This window comes from Gavialis gangeticus, unplaced genomic scaffold (assembly GCF_001723915.1).
Source record: "Gavialis gangeticus isolate Ggan-Ray unplaced genomic scaffold, GavGan_comp1, whole genome shotgun sequence".
Classification (NCBI taxonomy): domain Eukaryota; kingdom Metazoa; phylum Chordata; order Crocodylia; family Gavialidae; genus Gavialis; species Gavialis gangeticus.
The window spans coordinates 37983022-37995215 of NW_017729004.1; the positions used below are offsets into that span (position 1 = coordinate 37983022).

At 42.0% G+C, this 12194-nt stretch overlaps 2 protein-coding genes and 1 long non-coding RNA gene across 13 annotated transcripts in view; 2 read left to right on the forward strand and 1 right to left on the reverse strand.

Annotated features, from left to right (window-relative positions):
• Nucleotides 1-2863, forward strand: part of LOC109291310 — a 7937-nt gene extending 5074 nt beyond the window's left edge. The window contains exon 2 of the long non-coding RNA XR_002095808.1: nt 56-2863. This is a non-coding gene — a long non-coding RNA (uncharacterized LOC109291310). The remainder of the gene's footprint in view (nt 1-55) is intronic.
• Nucleotides 1-8966, forward strand: part of ABI1 (abl interactor 1) — a 139611-nt gene extending 130645 nt beyond the window's left edge. For all 10 annotated transcript variants that reach the window (XM_019508258.1, XM_019508261.1, XM_019508265.1 and 7 more), the window contains 2 exons: nt 5409-5594; nt 7763-8966. In XM_019508258.1, the coding sequence (XP_019363803.1) occupies nt 5409-5594; nt 7763-7938 (362 nt within the window). In that variant the 3' untranslated portion in view covers nt 7939-8966. The remainder of the gene's footprint in view (nt 1-5408; nt 5595-7762) is intronic.
• A 757-nt stretch (nt 8967-9723) lies between these two features.
• Nucleotides 9724-12194, reverse strand: part of PDSS1 (decaprenyl diphosphate synthase subunit 1) — a 52177-nt gene continuing 49706 nt past the window's right edge. The window contains exon 12 of one of the 2 annotated variants that reach the window (XM_019508268.1): nt 9724-10210. In XM_019508268.1, coding sequence (XP_019363813.1) covers nt 10070-10210 — 141 coding nt within the window. In that variant the 3' untranslated portion in view covers nt 9724-10069. The remainder of the gene's footprint in view (nt 10211-12194) is intronic. The other variant, XM_019508269.1, reaches the window with a different exon arrangement.

Genomic DNA, 12194 nt, shown 5'->3' on the forward strand with positions numbered 1-12194 from the left:
AACCTAACCATTCCACAGGGTCTTGCCCGAAGCTAAAGTGTTTGAGCCTGTGTAGGTACACGCCTACGTAGAATAAAATAAAGTGGCCCAAGCTTGCATCCAAAATCCTTCTGTGCAATGTTGGGATAATGTCCATCAGAGACCAAGGTTACAAAACATTTGTGTGCTAATAACTTTCTGGAAAATTTAAACTTCAGATTTATTTTTTTCAAGCTTAGGCTCCCCCTTAAGCCTCCTCCCCCATTCCAGATAGATTAGGAGAGTGGGCATGAGGAGAGTTTTGGATTTTTGATGAAGCCATTTGTATTTGAAAACTGGGCACTGAGTTTGCAGAGCAGAAAACGAGAGTTGTCCCTAACGTCTCACTGAGGCAGCAGTGCATATATTCCTAGCTAAACATGCACTCTACAAAATGTGTTTTAAGAGAGTCTCTGAGCTTTGTCCAATTCATTTTTGCACCCTTACCTCCCTCCACCCTAGTGATCTATACTGCTGCTGGGGGAGTGGGGATCAGGGCATCAAGGAGCAGCATAGATAGGCTTGCCTTCCATGGAATAAGGGATTCCCATCTTAACAGATACAGGGATATCTGGGGTTGGAAAGCATTATCCTCTGGCTGCTTTCTGGACTCCTAAGCCCTTCTTTCATTGCCCTCTGAAAGCAATTCCATAAGAACTATATTTTTTCCTGCGCCCTGTACCTGACTGTGGGTATCTTCATAGAAGAATATTCAGTCAGTTTAGCTAAATACATCTGCTCTACAGTCACAACCAGTGCAGTAGAAGTAGATGTGTTGCTACTGCCTATTTATGATTCATTTCTTGTAAAATACCTGTCTCTACCTAGACAGTAGTTGCAACAGCATTTTTACAAAAATATATTCCCTCCCTCATCTTATATGCACAATACTGTGGATTTGGAGCGATGTAAATAGTAATACAGAGAACAGGTATTGCCTTGGCCGTTTCTCCTTTAAAAGAAAATAATACATTACAAAACCTCAAGACACTGCAACTTCAGAATTGTCCAGGCTTAAAATCAGTCCAGAAATATAAAGGCTAAAGTTCCAAGAGCAAGGTTAACTCAGCTGGTGCAGAGTTACTGATGCACATGAAGTATGTTCTGTTGTTTCATTTTTCCCATTAAATGTGAAGCTGAATTTTATTTATTTTCAGTGTTTCCCATAAAATGTGCTTGATTGGCACTGCAGCCAAAGCAGTGCATCTGTTGGCACTTTCACTTTTGTATTTTTAAAACCCTCCTTTGCTCCTTTTTAAAAAGCAACCTTAATTCATTCATAAAATAAAGATTTTTCATTGGCTAAAACTGGCCAAAAATTGACTCAGGATTAAACAATTCAGATCTCAGTCGAATTCAAAATGCTCAATAGAATGGATATTGGGAGGAAAATATATATTTAGAAAATTGAGTTGGAAATTCATTTGTGAAATGTGTGTGCAAGATAATGTAGAAAATGGATCCAGTTCATAAATGGTTTCATTTATTTGTGTGTACATGTGTGTCTATGTGAAGTGGATTGAGTCAGTAAACTGACTGCTAGTAAATCCTGTTTTATAGGGCAGGCAGTGACAAAAGACAATTCCTTTCACTAGAAAGAAGGATTATGGAATTGGTCCAACTCATGAAAGCAGTATAAGTAAATATTCATATGGAGAAAGAACCACTAATAGCTTGGTGGAGGTGGGGAATAATCAGATAATAGTATTTTAATGACCTATGATTACGTTCTTAATTTCGCCCTTAATTCTCCCCCCACATACATTCCCCAGAAAGCTTCACTCATCACTATGCTTTTCTCTCCTAGTTGACTTGTTTTTTTACTGTTAGTGGAATTTTAAATGCAAGTCTACAAAACCTGGTTGTTTAACTTGACAGCTTGGAGCTGTCAGCTTGTCTGGGCACCCATGCTAGGCAACTGGTACAGCTAATTTTTTTTTTCTGTAGTGTGTGTCAAATGATATGGTCCATTGGCTGACTTCGGCCTGCTGGTCACGCTCCCCTGGCTTGTACCTGCCTGTGTGCTTGTACCTGCCTGTTACGCACCTGCTTGTTGGTAGTTTACCAGGAGAGAGCATGAGCCAAATTCCTTCCTTTTTTCCTACAGACACAAGTGGATACCATTTCTTAGCCACTCTTCCCATGCCCTTGCACTGTGCCTGCTGACCTCAAAGACAGCCATCAGGATGCTGAATGTTTACTTCCTGTGTTCTGAATTGTTTATTGTTAAATAGCTGCCACGTTCCACGCAGAGCCAGCTTGCAGATGCCTCTAGGATTTTTAAATACCCTTTAGCCACCATCTCTGCCACTGAGAGACACGCCTGTTTGTTGCCTAGGGACTGAGACAGGATACTGGGCTAGATGGACCTGTGGTTTGACCCAGAATAGCATTTTTTATGTTCTTAGGATAAAGGTGTTGGGAACTATAAATAGACCTAGACGAAGCAGGATGTGGGGGAAGACGCTCAGAATATACTGTCCTTAAAAAAAAAAAAAAAAAAAAAAGACTATTAATAGAACACCTTTATCCTAAGGCTTTGATTTGGAGTGGGGAAGAGAGTACACTGTTTTCAGTTCAGTTTTGATTACCAGCCTGAGGTCTACTCCTTTCTAATTCCAACAAAAACCTACATTTGTTATCCTCAGAATACAAGTAACTGTAGGGTCTTTCACTGTATTGTATGTAAATGGGTGTCTTCTGTATAAGGGATTATATAGATAGATGCCCTTGTGTTGGTGGCTAGTATATGTGGATTTGCTTAGATATAAGTAGCTCATAGTACTGGCAAAGACCTTCAGGGCTCTTGAGTCTAGCCCCTGCAGTTATAGGCAGCTGCCACACAGAATCATAGAAAATGAGGGTTGGAAGGGACCTCAGGAGGTCATCTAGTCTGATCCCCTGATCACGGCAGGACCATCCCCAACTATATCATCCCAGCCAAACCTTTGTCTAGCTGGCTTTTGAAAACCTCCAAGGATGGAGAGTCTGCAACCTCTGTGGGTAGCCTGTTCCAGTGTTTTACTACCCTCCTAGTGAGAAAATTCTTCCTAATAGCTAACCTAAACTTCCCTGGTGGCTGCAGCTTGAGACCGTTGCTCCTTGTTCTGTTGTTTGCCATCACTGATAACAGTTTAGCTCTATCCTTTTTCATACCTCCCTTCAAGTAGCTGAAGGCTGCTATTAAATCCCCTCTTAGTCTTCTCTCCTCCAGAATAAATAGGCCCAGTTTCCTCAACCTCTCCTCATAAGTCGCATCCTCCTGGCCCCCTCCCCATTTTTGTTGCCCTCCACTGGACTCTCCAATTTGTCCACATCCTTTCTGTAGTGAGGGGTCCAAAATTGAACACTACTCCAGATGCGGCCTCACCAGTGATGAATAGACGGGAATAATCACTTCCCTTGACCTGCTGGCAACACTCCTACCAATGCAGCCCAGTATGCCATTAGCCTTCTTGGCAACAAGGGCACACTGCTGGCCGATATTCAGCTTATTGTCCACTGTAACCCCCAAGTCCTTTTCTGCGGAGCTGCTGCCCAGCCAGTCAGCCCCCAGTCTGTACTGGTGCTTGGGATTGTTCTGTCCTAAGTGCAGGACTTCGCACTTGTCTTTGTTGAACCTCATGAGATTTCTTTTGGCCCAATCCTCCAATTTGTCTAGGTCACTGAATCCTAGCCCTATCCTCCAGCGTATCTACTACTCCCCCCGGCTTGATGTCATCTGCAAACATACTGAGGGCGCGCTCTGCCATCTTCCTGGGTCGTTGATGAAGACATTGAACAAAACTGGCCCTAGGACTGACCCCTGGGGCACTCCACTTGATATCGGCTACCAACTAGACATTGAACCATTGATTACTACCATGTGAACCTGATGCTCCAGCAAAATCTGTTTCCCTTGATTGAACATAGCAACCAGAACTGTACACAGAAGGCTTTACCAGTGCCTGGTAAAAAGGCATGAATGTTTCCCTAGCTCTGTGGGGATATCCGTACCCGATGTGTCCTAATATCAAATCAGTGATTCAGTAATCTTGTGCTCAGCTAATACTCTGGGGTCTGTCTCCTGATTCACTTCCAACTGATGAACATCCTCCTTGTAACAAATTCTTAGTAGTCCAAATACGTGATATTGCACTTAGTAATAGGCAAGGTATAAATCTTACTCCAGGACTCCAGGTCATCCTATTCTTCCTGTATAGTATTCCCATCCTATTTTACAGCACCTTCTTATTTTGTTACCAGTACATATCATTAGCATACTCCTAGCTTTGTGCCAAGGTCTTCATTTAAGTTATTTAATAACATCAGCCCCAAGACTCCCCCTCCCTAGGGAATTCTGCTTGTAACCTCCCTTGTGCCCAGTAGCTTTCATTTCAGCATAGGCTCACATCTGTCTTACAGTTATTGTACTAGCTGCAGTTTAAAACTAATCTCGGCTGTTTTCCTAATATCTGGCTAGGCAGAGGAAATGCAGCAGGTCTAGTCTAGAAGCTTCCTAAAGACAGGGATCAGGCTAGGGTGGCGTTATCTGCCGTTGACCTCTGTCCTGATGGGCAAAATGAAAAATATTAGGGAGCAAATGGAATTGACATAAGGAAACCTCCAAAGTGTGGGTCTCTTATGGGGTGGGTAGGTGGGACTCACGGGCTAGTATAATGTGGAGAACTGTGGTATGATGTTGGGAGACAAGTTTGCTGACTTGATGGAAAAGCTTGATGGTCAGGAGCTGCTGCTTGTTTCTTCTGATTGTTTCCTGTCTGTCACTGATTCAGAATGTTGCTGAAAACTGATTGGAGGTGCACAAATGTCTTTGTAAACCTGCTTTTTAATATGGTTTTCCTCTTTTGCTATATGTGAGTTACTTTTTAATTGTGTTGACTGGGGAATCTGTTTAGCAATTTGGTAGCTAGCACATCTGAGTCCTAAAATATCCTCTCCCAAGCACAGTGGCTGCCTATATTAGTTCACCAGTTGAATTCTGCCTATATTAGTTCACCAGTTGAATTCTGGGTATGTCCTGTCAGATAACTTTCTGTGCAGAGCTTTTCCTCTGAACCTGCTTTTTCTTACTTAGTTAAACCATAAGTGAGCCTCTCCAGTTCTTGCCTGGTTCAGCAGCTGCTCTAGTAACTCCTTCTACACAGATAAAGACAAAAACCCCTTTCTGCTGGCAACAGCTTCTGCTTTTGGAGCATGTGCTTTGACTCTAGTAGCATTTACACATAGATTTGACCACTAGTAACATTAGTTGTGTGTTGTAGCTTTAACAAAGCTTCTAATTGGTGCATGGTACTGTAGTGCATGCTGTGTGGCTCTCTATGCAGTGTACCTGGTAAGGTTTGATTGCACTTGCACACAGTTTCTGATGTGACTCTTCATGTTTCCAGTTGCGGATAGTCCAACTCCTCCTCCCCCACCACCTCCAGATGAGATGCCTATGTTTGATGACTCTCCCCCTCCCCCACCTCCACCCCCAGTGGATTATGAAGATGAGGAGGCTGCAGTAGTGCAGTACAGTGATCCATATGCAGATGGGGACCCTGCATGGGCACCTAAAAACTACATAGAGAAAGGTAAGAGATTCATCCCAATTACATACCGCCACAGTGTCCATGTACTGATTGACTTGTAGACTATGAGGAAAGAATACCAAAATCTTCCTGCTCAGTCTCATCTACACTCATTCTTTCCTAACTTTTCAGTCATGGCAACCAGCCTAATCCTTGGTGCTATGCTAAAAGATCTTAAAAATATATTAGAGTACCAGAATGAAGTGGATAAATTTTTCATCATTATCTGTAAATTGGATTTCATTTGTCTTATTTGTTAAACTGTTATACCAGCTACAGTTATTTCAGCACTGCTGGACACCTGCCCAGAAATAACCTTACTAAGTGCCCAGTAAGGGCAAACTTGTAAACTTTTTAACTCAATGAAATGATTTGCCATTTAACTGTTACAATGGAGTGATAATATGGGAAATGCCTCCATTTATCTTAAATCCTACTTTCTTGTGGAGCTCCTTAAGCCTCATCCATAAGAATATTCCTCTGAATAACTGAAAAGCCCATTTCTTACCTGTACGGTGATGCTCCGCTTGGAAAGCCATCAGTGTGGGACCGTTTCGGGCAGCAGTAAATCCCCTATGACCTACTGCATTAAAATATTTGACTGCAGCTAGAAGATAGCTTCATGTGGTTCCAGAAAGTTTGAGGGATAGTCAGAATCTATTTTCTGTATGCAGTGGCAGTGACGTTCTTTTGAAAACAATGTTTTGTTTGGGTTTTTTTAACACCAGTTCATGGGGATCAGGGTAACTTTATACACTGGTAGCCAGATGGCTATACCACACCCTTCTCCATAGAAGAACCACAGTACCACAACTTTACTGTTTGAATTAAGGAATGTGAAGCTGAACAATAGAAACAGATTTTAAGTTACTTGCATTATATACCAAAAAGTACCTTAAAAAAATCTGAAGTTTACCAAGTCAAGCACTCAAACATTGGGAAAGCCAGCCTTTAATTACATTATCATATGCTATTTTGTGCTGGCTTGCTACGTCATTTAGCATATGGGCTGGACTGTCCACCTGGTGTGTATCAGGGCTGTAGGGTGAAGGACGAGGCTATTGCCTATTGGATCATGCTTTGTTTACTGCTGATGTTTGAAGGCACACTGCAAATGTGGCAGGGGACTGCATGGAAGAGAGATGGCCTTGCAGTAAAGGCTGCTGAATGTCTGCCACCTTGGAAATTTGGCAAGTCTCCAATCTGAGTGTTTGATATACAGACTTCATATCCCTCCCAAAATACTGCTTGAAGCATAGAACCACATTCATTGGCAGCATGGAGGTCTGTAGATCCACAGAAGTCCTCTGCTCCTCTTGGCTCTTACAGCAAATTCATCTGTTTAGTCCCGTGCTTTAGAATTGACACTGAAGTTTGTACTACATGAACATTCAGTGAAGATCCAAGTCTTACTTTTGTATGGTTCTACTCATTGAAATAACTATAAATGATACCTCAATGAAGAGATGTGTACATTTGGAGCTATACCTGCTGATTTGAAGTAACGAACAGTTGTCTGTATGAGTTACATTAGCTATTTATTTGCCTAAGTGATCTTTCCCTTAAATGCTTTTATGAAGTCTCAAACAGTCATGCCTGCACAAGCTGGGTGACTGAGTGCTTAACTTGGCTTACACTTTTACTGTTTTTGATGGGTGAGAGAAAATGTAGCTTGAAATCTAAAGAATCATGTTGATGGCAGAGAGACCCTGAGCACTGACAGACATGGAAAAAACAAAATAACACAGCACTTTACTGGAAGAGGAAGCACATTAGTTTGACCCAGCACTTCAGCGTCTGTATAGATTGGGTGCGTAAGTAGGGGGTTTCGGTGCTTTTTATCTAAAGCATATTCAATCAGCTATGAGAGAAGCACCAAAAAGCCTTGTTCAAGTGTGCAATCTATACAGATGTTGGGCGCACTGGGTCAAACTAATGCAATGCCTCTTCTGAGCATGCACTGTACTCAGTGCGGGGTCGCACCAAGTTGAAAGTAAAGCACTTGGGGGTTCCCTGCCGCCCTGTTTGTAAGTAGCCACCAGGTATAGAAATATTTGCTATAAACGTGGAGATCCTTAAGATGCCATTACAAATGTTGTTCTAAAAATTTTCAAAATGCTGTTTTACTGGATACCATTCTGAACCAAACTCACTCTCTCTCCACTCCATAGTTGTTGCTATATATGACTATACAAAGGACAAGGATGACGAGCTGTCATTTATGGAGGGTGCAATCATTTACGTGATAAAGAAGAATGATGATGGCTGGTATGAAGGAGTTTGCAATCGTGTGACTGGCCTGTTCCCTGGGAATTACGTTGAATCAATCATGCACTATGCTGATTAAAATCCTTTACTTTTCAAGTTGAGTCTTGTATTCGGTCATACCATGATTATCTGCAAGGGGTAACTAAAGGTAACAGAATAATCTTAATACACTTTAAGGAAAAATGTGCCCATCTCTTCAAGCCATCCTATTTTAATGGTATGATTGAATGTCCATCTCCATAAGCATAAGTCTCTGGAGACAGTTAGTCTGATCTGATGGCAGTTTGTAAAACAAACAACTGTCTATTACTGGTTATACTTATTTACTTATGCATTGTTAATTTTATGACCAGCCTAAATATTTTGGGGAAGTAGGGCATAATATTTAATGAACCATGATACAGATTGTGCCATTACATTTTTCAGTGCAGCATGGTAACTAACACTAAGTTAGACTAACATATTAAAAATCTGGATGAAAAGTTTAATGTTAGTGCTGGTCATATTACTTTTTGTTTAGACTCTTGCTCATTCTTGAACTATACTATTTGTTTAAAGCATGCATACAGACTTATGTATTGAAATGATACTTTTTTAAAAATCCAAGATGCTTCCAATCTGTTGTAATCTTTACTTGGAGTACTCTCACTAAAAGTTTATTGCAATGAATTGTTTGAGTCTCTAAGGTGTCCATGTGAATCAAAAATGGGTGGTCTTCTGTATGTGTAATTTGTACTCAAGTTTTTTTAAATGAGTAAATTTGCATTATGACTTTTCCATTCATAAATATACAAGTGAACCAAAGGTCTCGTGCATTACTTTGGTTTGCTTGGCAAAGTGATCTGAAATGCTAATTTAACAAAAATATGGTTGTGTTATCGCTGGCAATACACTGAGATTAAAAGTGTTGTACCCTTAAACTACTATGGCAAGGAGCCAATGAAAGTGAAGTCATCCAGTTACCACAACCTCTCCTAAGATCCTTTGAAAATCTTAGCAGATCTTTACACCTTTTATGTAAGATGAGTACTTTGAAAGAAGTTCTGACTGTGTCCAATGCACTCTTTTTTAAATAAATAGATGCAGTTCACTGAAAATGACGTTCTTCAAAACAAACTGCACGCTGGATCAAATAGGAGAAAAAATATTTTATGCTTGGACCCGGTAACAGGCCAAGTAAGGCAGAAAGAGCTAACAGTCCTTTTTAACTATGGGACACGGGAACAGATATGCACATCCTGTTATGTTTTTAGTACTGGGAACTAACAGATGCACTTTGCCTTTCCTTTTGAGTTAAGGGAATTCAGGCAAAAGGTTAGATGGGATGTTCATCTCAGTTTGTACAAAGCAGTGTGTTGCTTAGGTTATCTGATGTAGAATATGCTGTAGTACTGGAGAATTATGTAGTAAGGATTGGTTTTGGACTTCAAAGTACTGTTCTAGTGAGGTATAAAATACACACACCTCTGTAATAAAATGATGAAAAGACTGGTGGCTTGGAAATTTGGTTACTGAATTATTCATTTTCTAGTGGAAGACTGAATATTGAAACTCCTTCACCTGCCTCCATTGTAACTATTTCAAATGCTTACTGCCTTTTCTTGTTAACTATTAATCTGATTTTCTAAAAATTTAGCAACCAGTAACTTACCTGTATTTCCTTTATAAATTGGAAAGTTTCTTTTAATTTGTATATAACCTATTAAAGTTTATGTACAGTCTTTTATAATAAACCATTCTCCTATATAAAATTTTGGGTACTTCTGAAGTTTGACACTGACAAAGCATTCAAGCCATTGTCTATTTTCACAATAAAGCCTAACACACCATATATTATAAACAAGAAAGGGAAAGTTGAAGCACATTCATTTTAATACATTGATTATATTTATTTTTATTGTGGCCTTGTGCATTAACATTAAGTGTAAACAATGCCCCACACAACATCAAAGTTTTCATTAAAACATTATACAGCATGAATAGAATTTAATAAATGGATTGATTGATTTCACAGGTGTATGGCTTCCTTCAATAAAACATCTCAACTTTTTTTTAAAAAAAAGTGCAACTCCAGTGGGGTCTTTCTTTTTCCTTTTTTTAAAAAAAATAATTTTTGGTAACCTGCACTGGAAGCAAACCACAATGTTCCAAAAGGAAATGTAGGCACCATCTGGTACATAGCTGCCGCCAGAACTAGTGGAAGGAGTTTGTCACTTGTCTCTGGTAAGTACCATTTCTGTGAGCTGAATGAGGGCATCTCTTTCAGGGGAAGGTCGCAGTTTACTGATCTCTTTCATTGCTTCATGACAGTAGCGTTGGGCGAGGTAGTTTGTCTGCTGCACGCCATCACTCTTAAATAAAACCACATGCAATATCAAAGTGGGAAACTAAGTAAGGGCATCAAATAGGATTTCTTATTTCCACTACCACGTGCTGCTGCTGATACTGTGGATAACTTAAGGAGCCAACACAGCACCTTGCACCAAGGCCTGTAAAGAGTTGGGGAAGGGAAGGAGTGCTTCTGTGCTCCTAGATTGCCTTTCATTATCTGAGGTCCCTCTACCACAGACTAGAGGCCAAATTTAGTAGTAAAAGTATGTGTAAAATGGAAGTAGTGTTCAATGTGAATAAAAAGTAGCAATCTAATTTACTTTTCTGTAGCAAAATAACAGTTACTGTAATTTTAAACTTACAATCAGCCTTTATAGGGCAAGATAAATATTTTACCATTATTATCTTAACTTCCAGTTTTAGATTTTAACTAACAGTAGTTAACTACAGCCAAAATGTCTTCATTATCTGCTTAACTACTCAATTATTCAGACTGGAGAGTAGCTATATTAATAAGAGTACTGGACTCAGAATCAATTTCATACAGTTTATTACATAAGCACTGTTTATGTAATGCCAGATCTCTTTAATCCTATAACTAGAACCTAATTAAATCACAGTTTTGTGATTTTAGTGAAAACAACAAAAAATGGTTCTCTCCATGATTGCTGCAAAAAGTGGCATTGGCAGTGATTTTTTTTTTTCCCCCAGCAATTCAAGCAAAAAACCCAAACCCTTAAAAATAAAATGCTAGCTCCCCCATCGAAGGCAGCAGTCGCTGCTGCTGCTGATGTGGCCTAGCCTTGCAGCCTGCCTGGGAGGGGAAGGCACCAGCTGGCAGAGCAGCACGAACGGGAACTGCAATAATGGCACCTGCCCCCTCATGCCTCGGCCAAACAGTCAAGGGGTGGGACTACCGCAAAATGACTGAGAAATTGGCTCTTCAGGCCCATGACCAGGCTGCAAAAATTACTTTCTCTTGCTACAAGTAAAGTAGGTCATTATCAGGAATCTGGGTTTTCCATTTCCCACAGAAAAACAGAGAAAACCATGGCTTCCCTGTCTTATCAGAGAAAACATCAATTTCCTCTTACCAGAGAAATCCATGGATTCTCCGCTTTTGCAGAGAGCTCTTGCAGGCTGGCACAGTTCCAAGTGGCAAGAGCTGATTGTACAAAGGGCAGAAAACCCCCAGCCCTGCCTGGAGGGGGAGGAAGAGGGGAAAGGGCACCACAGCACCTCTCTGCCCCCCACCTTGGCCCACTCCCAGGAGCAGGGGTGTCCCTCTGTGGGCCACACACTCTGGCTGGCTGGGGTGGGATTTGCACCACGCCCTGTGCTGCCTTCCTGTAGCCAGCCGCACAGCTTAGTGGGGGCACAGCAGTGGAGGTGTGGTGGCGGCTGCCACAACCAGCTGCATGTCTTCGTGGGCATGGCTTCGCGGCAGCAGCTGCCACTTGCCACTTGCGGGGGGGATTTGCATGCAGCATCTGCCACTTGCCTGTGGAGCCGTGTCTGCAGAACTGTGCAACTGTCTTCACAGCAGTGCCCCCAGATTGGGGGGGGGGGTTGTGTGTGACAGCTGCCTCCACACAGTCATGGCTCCACAAGCAAGAATCAGCACTGGTGGTCACTGTGTGCAAGCCCCATCCCCCAGCCGGCATACAGCCACCATCCCACACCGCCGTGGAGCCATGCAGCCAGCTGTGGGGCACAAGCACTGGTGCAGTTGTGGCTGCTGCATGCGAACCCCCGCTCCTTCCCCTGATGCCCAGTCAGCTACGCTGCACATATGCGGCCGCTGTTCCCGCGCTGCTTGCCCACAAAGCTGTGCAGCTGGACGTGGGAAGGCAGCATGGAGCGCAGCAGCAGAGTTGTGGCGCGGCCGCAGTGTATGAGCCCCCCATCTGTCCAGCTCGCATGGGTGCAGCCTGTACAGGGGCATGTCTGCTCTCACCCTCCAGCCCCTGTGCCTGGGAGGTGGCATACTCCCTGGCCCCCCCC